The sequence below is a fragment of the Catharus ustulatus genome, chromosome 5 (assembly GCF_009819885.2).
Source record: "Catharus ustulatus isolate bCatUst1 chromosome 5, bCatUst1.pri.v2, whole genome shotgun sequence".
Lineage (NCBI taxonomy): Eukaryota > Metazoa > Chordata > Aves > Passeriformes > Turdidae > Catharus > Catharus ustulatus.
In genome coordinates this window covers 49,424,199-49,433,833 of record NC_046225.1, presented here as the reverse complement: position 1 = coordinate 49,433,833, position 9,635 = coordinate 49,424,199, and the positions used below count along the sequence as shown (strand labels likewise).

Sequence of the window (9,635 nt, the reverse complement as noted above, 5' to 3'; positions counted from 1 at the left end):
GTTAATAACTACTTTTTGCAGATCTGATGCCCTTAAAATAATTTTTTCTTGGCTATGAAATATAAGTGTTTGCCTGCAATAACTAGATGCTACAAAAAGGTCAGTACCACAAAAATCACTTAGCTGCCTACAGAAAAAAAAAAAAAAAAACCAAAACAAAAAAAACCACAACGTATTCTTGTTTAAAGAAACCAGAAGTTAAATTAGGACAACTGAGGTTTAGCAAACTAGACTTAACTAACCAGCACACTGTCAATCCACTCTTATTGGTCTTCCCGTGGCTGCCACTCTGACTGCAGTCACTGCATTTTCAGCGACATCCATGGCACACTCAGGGGACATGATTACCAAAACTGAAGTCAGATTCTAACGTAATCTTACATCATTTGTAGTCTCACATTGGACTTTCTTCCCCATCAGTCTGGAGGGGCAAGAATATTTTCCACTAAAAAAGAAAAATGTAAAATACAAATAGAGGAACCACTGTGACCTCCAAGACATAAATAGGACGTCAAAATCCAGTACAGCGAAACACATCTTCAAGAAAGAAATGGAAAAGATGTGTACAAAATTTATGCTTTCACCATTTTAATGATTTAAGAGCTTTGCAGTTTTGATACACACAACTCACTCTCAACATGTTTGTTGAAAGTCAAATTCCAAACAAAGCAGAATAAGTGAAGTAAACAGAGAAATGGCCTGCTGTGTTGTTGAACATTCAAATGCATCAATGTACGACCTAAGCCCACTTTTCTAATTTGGTTCAATAATTTTTAGCGAAAACAGTTAGTATAGAGGCTATTTGTTATCAAATTCTGTAAGTAGAACAATTGTAATGCTGAATAAGGAGCACAGGCGCTATAACTAATAATGCACTCAATTAAAACAGAGTCAATTGAAAACAGCTTTTGGTAGGCTAACAAAGATTATGTATACAGGTGCATTTGTTTTAATACCACTCAGTCAGTCTAAAGGTCAGTCTCATTCCACTGTTAGCTGTTTCCTTTTCCCCTTTTTGTGTCATGTTTTGATTTTAGCTCTGCTTAAACTCACTGATCCTTTTTCAAATCAAACTCAATTTAAAAGTGCATGCACATTTATACTAATGCTGTGTAATTATGTACATGCAGAAAAAATATATGCTTCTTAAGATTCCAGAATAGTTTATGTCTCCTTGGAACAGTATCCTGCTAATTTAATACCAAAAAACAAATTTAAAATACTAACTTGCTAAAGGAAATTACTAAATAATTTGAGTTTAACTAACAATGACCCTAATTTATGACAATACTATACATATCCAAGGCATTATTGTTGCTACAAACATTCCATTTTGGCATAGCCAGATTGGAGAAATTCGGCAGAAGAAACTCTGGACCGGTTTTCTTCAGGAAAATAAGCTCAACTACCCTAATGTCACAGTTATAGTTTAAACAGTGGCAACATTTTTCTAAAGAGCTCAGTTATAGTTGGCTTATCATGGCAGAAATGTTGACAATAGCTTTGACAGAAAGGAATTTTGCAATGAGGGTCATAGGCTGTTTGGATCGTCCCTTGTCTGATTAGACAGGGAGTATTTTACCACAAGTGGCTCTAGTCACTGATGGATTTCATTCCCAAATACCTGTCATCACCGTCACTGATGCATTCAGAAGAGCAAGACTACAGCCAAACAGCATGATGTGTTGATAGCAGTTGAGACGATTGAGGTAACTGAAGAACTTCAGGAACTTCTCCATTTCAATATTTTTGACAATGGAAAGAACTGAAGTTACAGTGGTGTAGTTATATGGCAGCATTTGGCACTGGCTATTGGTGATATTTCTGCAGGCACCTGTGAAATCAAAACAAGATATTTAGAACAACAGTATGACCATTGAATAGTTGGCTCAAAGCATGTATTGAATTGACTAGTCAGTATATATAAGCAATGCTGATATCTTACAGGTAAGATTACATTCAATAATACTATCATAATACTATCAAAAAATAAGAAAACCAGAGAAGCATAGCTTGGAAAACCAAGTAAGATTTTAGCTACTTTCACAATTAATCTGACTTTGTACAAAATTGGAATAGAAATAAAACAAAACCAAGTTCTTTTTGACACAGTCTGGGTACAATAAAATTCCGTTGAAGCTGAGAATGGAAGTCACACAGAAGAAAAATAGGTCTGAAGCTGCTCTGGCTTTAGTGTTCCCATAAAATTTCTCTTTTCACTACCATTCTACTTTCACAAGTAGAAATTCATCCATCCTTTAAAATTATTCACGAGATCATCATGTATCTCCTGAGGCACAACTGCAAGATAGTCCCCGCCATGGCATGTGGCAAGAAGCACTGACATTTTCAGCTGAGATCACGTGCATGGACTGCTTTAGATGTTTTAAAAATTCACACAGTCCTGACAGAGAAGGGTACAATTCCTTGAAGCTACCTGATGTTTTTGTGGTACTCACTGGCTGGACAGCAGAGCAATGAATTCAAAATTCACAGAAAAGAAGAAGGAATTTTGTGGCAATTATACAATAATTTTTAAAACAAAAAAGGAGACTAAACCCAGGACCTGTCCTTGCAGCAGAATGTTCACACAGAGTAGAGTGCAAATAGTCTCTCTCCATCATTTTCATTAGGCTCCTTTCTGGTACTGTAAGGCTGCAGTTATGGGGAATATAAACCAGTTTTGGCAATACCTACAGGAAGATAAGAAGAGCAGTGAATGGGAATAACAGTGTGTGAAAATACTGTTGATCAGAACAGCATGGTCCCCTATTTATATGGGTAATTTCTGACATTCATCTGAATTAAGAGTTTTCTGTTCAGCACCAGCAATTGCCAAATGGATTGAACTTGTAAAAAAGTGATTTCTTCTACTCCAACAATTGCAGTGGCAAGTCTACAGTTTCATATTCAGTCCTGCTGAAACGAATTTAAACTGCACATTTTCCTTTTCCCACTCTCCTCTTCAGACTGCTCCCATGGACAGCATCTGCACAAAATACACTGAGCTAGCTGACTGGAAATAACCACCTACCTTCTCTTCCAAAAGACAAAGTTAATGACAGCCTCAAAGAAAAGCAACTAGAACTGCAGTTAGGCTTAATCACTCTTTTTAGTTTTAAAAAACTGAGCCATGCCTGTAATGACAGTAAGGCCATAGTTCCTCACCAAGAAGTGGTTGCTGCTTCTGGATTTATGAGGCCATGCAATGAACTAGCTCTGCACATTAGCCTGCCTGAATTTTCTCTCTTCTCTAGCACCACAATGTAATTTTGGTGGGCACAGGGTGAAAGGAGAGAAAGAGGGGAAAAATCAACTATTTCACTTGGATCAAATAATTGGGTTGAATATCTTTTTGGCAAAAAAATTCTTTTTTTCCAGGAACGGAGAAAGGGTGGAGCAGTGCAGTGGCAGGGACCACTGTTCACAGCAGCTGAAGCAGTGATTTTACACAAAGTGTCATTACTTGCCCAGCAACATAAAGTCCTTTGAAAGCCTTAAGAATACTTGGATTGCACCATCAGAGTCAATTCCTATTCAATGAGAAATGAAAGAACATCTTTCCTCAAAAAAATTAATTAATAAATTTGTTGTAACTCTTCATTCTTAATGCATCCATTTTCTCATTTGCACTATAAAAACACATCCGGGATCCTTCAAGCATCTAATGCACTTAAATGATGTCTCAGCTAAAGCTAATATAAACCTGCCTAGATCCTAGCTAGGCTATGTTTTTAACAGGATTTTTATAGAAGATATGCAAAACATGTCTCTGTCTCAGGTGTGCAAAGCATAACATAGTACGTGAGAAGAGCATGTGGCCTGAAGAGAAAAGTAGGCAGCCTGATTTTCATATCCCAAGTCAAACTTCTCAAGTTTCAATTAAGAAATTATCTTTTTAATCAGAGGAACATTTACAGAGCATCTTTAAGTAGCTTTCAGAAAATGGAACTGTGTTCCACTTGCAGCAGTGATCACCACTCACTTTATTACAGAACTTAGCTTAGCATGCTCTCAGCACTACTTGCACAGTTGCAGTCCATAATTTCACTGTTAAAGCCTCCATAAATCCAAGGAAATATGGCAATATTCGCCTGGTTCTTCCACAACAAAAATTCTAACCCTCGAGGAATTAAATCCTATCTTTAATCCTAAAATGTCTTGAAAATTTCTAAGAAGCCCACTAAAAGAAGCAAAACAAAAGCAAACTCATCCAGTCTAACTTGCCTATGGCAGCATTTTGCAGGTTTTTTGATATAGGAATGACCTATGGCACATCAATTTTTTATCAGTTCCAAGTTGCCATGTTCCCCTGACCTTAAAAAATGTCACTCGCCTTGATTTCATCATTTTCTGTGTGAGACATGAATCTATGCAACGCCTTTTTTATCACCCTTTTCTGTTGATAAGTATCTGCTTTGTCGTGGACTTTTGCTCCACCACAGCGTTCCCACGCAGCAACTGATTTTTCCAGCAAATGCTTTTTCCAAAGCTCATTACTGTCTTCAAAAATTTTAATTTACTATTACTGCTTTTCATTTACTATGACATCTTGGTCCATTTTATATTTCAATTAAAACAGAAGATGCACAAATTTTCTTTGCCTCTTTCCAGTTATGAATTTTCCAATGTACAGTCCACTTGGGACTGAATATCTCATACTGTATTTCAGATGTTTTCTCCATAATTTTCTTAGGATCTATCTGCACAGCAGGGAAACCTACAAACTGTTTTCTCTTTATTTTAGGTATTGTGAGCTCAAAATCAATCATTTCGTGACTAAAGCATAGTGTCTGCAATTTTTTCCCACAAATGCTAACTTGGAAATTCAATTTCCACAACTCACAGCAGCCTGCCTTTCCTGACAAAGGCGTAATTTGGCTGCTGCATGTGTGTGCTGGGTGACTCTTGCCTTCTAAACACATTCTCAGTTTCTTTCTGGCATTTTTTCCACACTCCTATTTGTTCTCTTCCAGGACACATTATATAAAAAACATCAACCACTCTTTACAGAACAGCTCACAGTCCCATTACACTACTGAAGAAAATAAAAAGGATACAAACACATTCTGGAGGAAACCCCCACCATTTCAACTAGTAGCAAGAGCACTATTTGTGTACACTCTTTAGACTCTTGGAAAAGTACACTTAAGTCCAGGATAAAAGATCTTAAGAAATTTAAGAAACTAATTCTCTGGTAGTAGACTAACAAAATCAAAGTAGTAGAGGTGTCATACTCAAAAAATCTAACATTACAAGAAAAATAAGGTCTGAAGGAATGTATATTTTTTATTACAACCTGATACAGAGAGAATAAAGTACTGTTAGCATTTCTATCAAAGGAAAATTTAGCCAATAGATGGTAGTGGTTTACAAGGATCTTGTGGCCTTGATAGTTACAGCAATGGTTAAAACATCACATCACCCTCCAGTCAAAAGATTTCACCGTATTAACTCCTGTTTTGTCTTTCACAGTTGTAATTTATTTTATTTTTAATTAAAATAAAATTGCAATATAATTTCTCTCACTTTATTTCTCTGGGTTTTGCTTTCTCTTAGATGATTTAGTGTAAAATCTGCCTGGACACAGCTGAGTGCTCAGCTATGAAGGCACAAGGGCCAGGAGAGCAAAATCCTGTACAGGGCACTGAGTGAGGAAAATAGAAGTGTGATAAATAATCCTGTAACACTGAGGTGAGAGAAGAAGGGGGAAAGGCACTTCAGGCACCACAGCAGAAATTTCCTCTGCAGCACATGGAAGGGACTGGGATGGAGCAGTTATCCATTCTGCAGCTTGTTGAGGGCTCCATGCCAGAGCAGGTGGCCATGTCCTGAAGGAACTGCAGCCTGGGAAGGACCAGTGCTGAAAAAGGCTTATCCTGAGGAACTGCAATCCATCCAGAGGTCCCACAAAGGATCTGTTCTGGAAAGGCTGCAGACCATGCAGAGACCAAGCACTGATTCAGGGAAAATTGTGAGGAGGAAGCAGCAGCAGAGTGGAGTTCACATGGACTGATCAGAAGCCCATTCCCCATCCTCCTGTGCCACTCACAGCAGGGAGGAGATAGGGGAGTTGAAAACGAAGGAGTGAGGCTGAGCCTGTGAGAGAAGGGCAGGATGAGAGAAAGTGTTTTAGTCCTTATGTTTTTTTTCTCACCATCCAGTTTTAATTGGCAATATATTCAAATAATATTTCCCAGGTCTGTTTTGCACCTGACAGGAATTGATAAGTGATCTCTCTGCCTCTCATTTAACCTAAGGCATTTTACATCTTGTTTCCTGCCTCCCACTGTGGCAGGGGATGGAGAGAGAAACTGGGTGGGTATCTGGCAGCCCATGAAGAGCAATCCACCATAGTCTAATAAAAAATACCCTTTCTTTCCAAATTCAATGAGCATGAACATATACAGTAATTTCACTACTATAAGGCGCACCCTTTTGACTAAAATTTTCCCCGGAACCCGGAAGTGCACCTTATAGTCCGGTGCGCCTTATCTGATAGACAAAGTTCATAAAATTTGCCTACCTGGTAGTGAGAGCTGCGAGCCGCAGGGGGAGCCGGCAGGGCCATGGCTGCCAGGGGGAGGCGGGGCAGAGCAGCGGTGGGCACGCCCCGGCCCCGTGGAGGCGGGACAGCCCCTCTACAGACACCCCCCAGCCCCAGGGAGGCGGGACGGCCCCTACACAGGCACGCCCTGGCCCCGTGGAGGTGGCACGGCCCCTCTACAGGCACCCCCCAGGCCCTGTGCAGGTGGCACAGAGCAGCAGCAGGCATGTCCCGGCCCCGCCGGGTACAGGCGGGTCCGGGGGCCCATGGCTGCTGGGTTGAGGCGGGGCCTCGTCCAGCAACCGCATGGAGGGAGCTGGGGGCGGAGCCTCACTGCAAAAAAAAAGTGCGCCTTATAGTCCGGTGCGCCTTATCTGATCTACAAAGTTGCAAATTTTGCTGACTCCCGGGGGATGTGCCTTATAGTCCAGTGCGCCTTATGATCGTGAAATTACTGTAATTGAGAGCACTTTTTGGTATACAAATGAGAACTGAAACAATTCTACAAAGTTACTTTCAACTCATGCATTGCTGTACCATGTCTGCAAATACTTCACTTAGCTACCTAGATCCCACTTTTGCCATGTCAGATTTGGGTAACTTTTATGTGCTTCTCACTGCATGGAGGTGGCCATGGCAGGGAAGATAAATTCCATGCCAACCAACCATAACTTAAATAGAGATACTGGACTCAGAGTCACGTGGAAAAATTCACTGATGTGGGTGGGGAGAGGAAGTCTGTGAGAAGGGGAAATTATAGTTCATCTTTCTGTATGGAAGGCTAGACGGAAGCAAGGAAAAGACAATGACACATCAAAGATGCATTAGCAGATTAAGATCATTTGGATAATTCCCACAATGGATAAAGTGCTCATGAGTCTTGGTGTCAGGCTATATTGACTACATAAGAGTAAAAATCAGAGGAAAACTTTACATGGATTAAAAAAAAACAAAATTAAGCTGTGGAAGAAAATAGCTTTAAAAAATCTTGACTTCAATTTTTTTCAAGCCTAATCAACATCTCTGTATCATTTGGTCTATTTCCCCCGGTTTAAAACTCTCAATTTCTCTAAAAAGCACTCTGTTGGTTAATCTGCAGCTGTTGGTGTCAGGACATATTTTGAGTCATAGTTTAAAGTCAATAAAGAAACATCACAGAGAGGTTGGCCATACTACTCAAAACATACCAGTCAATATAAGTCACAATTTTCTTCATGTTTTCAGTTTGGATGCAGCTCACTTGGCTTTGTTTTTAAATCAGATGGTTAAAGATCTCTTTTTTCTTTTCCTGCTTTCATTTAATATTTCCACATCAAGACTCCTAAAAATGCTTATCTTTTAGACAACTGTCCTGAATTTGCCATTGTAAATAGTGAGACAATGAAAGCATTTCATTTCTTTGACAATTTCAAGCTCTGCAATGTCTGAATGATTCTTCCCATCTATTGGAGACCCCTGCTGTCTCCTCCCAGAGAGACTCTTACTCTGGACAAAGCAGAAATGAACCTCCCATGTGATTATATTTCCTTCTATGTTACATCTTAACCTTCTTTTCACTTTCTGCATTGCAATGTCAACTATAATTTCTACTGCCTTGTATTGTTAATGTAGCCCTTATTTTCAGATAGAGCTTTTATATTCCTATATGTATACTTTCTCCTCGACTCGAGATCTCAAACATGATGCAACAATTACGACATATAACAAGTGCATATTACCTTTCAATCAAGAGTGAAAGTTAAACTTCTATACATCCCACCTTGCTTGTGATTCTTTATTTTTGGTTTTTTGTTGTTTTGTTTTGTTTTTTTCTTTGTTATTTTCTTGGATTTCATCCAATTTTTCTGCACTTAATGGTTATAGTTTAGGTAAGATTTTTGAAAATTTCGTACTCAAGAATTTTAAAAATACTTGTGAGGCTGTAAGCTATTCAGATACATATATATTCAGCCTGTTTTAAAATTTATAGTGACTGGGGTTTTTTGGACTAATAGCTTAGTTTTAAAGAACCATTACACTTTTATGTCTCAATCCTCAGTTCCATTTTTTTCTATCATGGAATGCTGAAACACTTAGAACACAAATAGTGCAAATGTACCTTTATATAAATAACAAATTAAACACTGTTTTAATCAGACTACCTTGTCATCCTACCAAATTCAATCTATCCAAATGAATCACACGTCCTTTATATGCAGTTAAAATTATACATGTTATCAAAAACATTACAAATACAAAGACCGCTTTTAACTTTATTTTCCTACATATTTTGAATCACTATTTGGAATGTTTGAGACTGCTATACCAAGATTTAACATCTTTCATTGTATATCCAAAATAAGACATCCACTTCTAAAAGGTATCTATCTCATTAGAAGCACACTATTTTAGTAAGCATTAGTTGTATGCCTTGAATCAGAGCTCAGAGGTTTGTGAAAAGTTCAAAACCTCCCTGTCAGACCATGGGTAATTAGGGGAATTCTTAAGTTTAGCATTGTTCTCAAGATCCTGATAGAAGAAACTGCTTAAAACTTTATATCCTTGCATGTAGGGATAAAAGTTAGTCATAGACTACATGGACTTTTTTTTTTCAGAATTTCAGAGCACCAGCAGACCCTATTCAAATCAACAGGGGAGGTACATGCCAAATGACTTTTTAAAAGCTGTAACTTTTGCTTATTTTGAATTTCAATCTTGACAGCTTCTCTACTAAGAGCATCTTTTAAGCACATGCTGAAGTGCCGTCTGAGTAGGAATGAAGTTAGCATATGCTCAAGTGTTGCTCTAAATAGTTGCCTTCCCTTTTTAAATATGTCACTCTCTTGACGTCTGTATTTGTGTGATTAAATGTGAACCAAGACACATTGCCACCATAACACTGGAAAAATAAAAAATTTACTATAGAGACATCTGTCAGTGGAGAGCTTCCAAATTCTTCGTGACAAGGAAAGTGGAGTGAAAGAAATTAAATACAATGAATGAAGAAGAGCTGAACGTCTACTCATCTGTGGTTCCTGCTAGGATTCTCTTCAATTGTACATATTACTTCTGTATTTATTCAGGAATATTTGCACAAAATCAAAACAGT

The 9,635-nt window shown here is 38.4% G+C and overlaps 1 protein-coding gene across 1 annotated transcript in view; it reads right to left on the bottom strand.

Moving 5' to 3' along the window:
- Nucleotides 1-119: 119 nt before the first annotated feature.
- LOC116996840 (atrial natriuretic peptide-converting enzyme-like) overlaps nt 120-9,635 on the bottom strand; it is a 44,705-nt gene continuing 35,189 nt past the window's right edge. The window contains exons 4-5 of the mRNA XM_033060862.1: nt 1,625-1,834; nt 120-127 (exon numbers count right to left, since the gene is read on the bottom strand). Of these exons, the coding sequence (XP_032916753.1) occupies nt 120-127; nt 1,625-1,834 (218 nt within the window). The remainder of the gene's footprint in view (nt 128-1,624; nt 1,835-9,635) is intronic.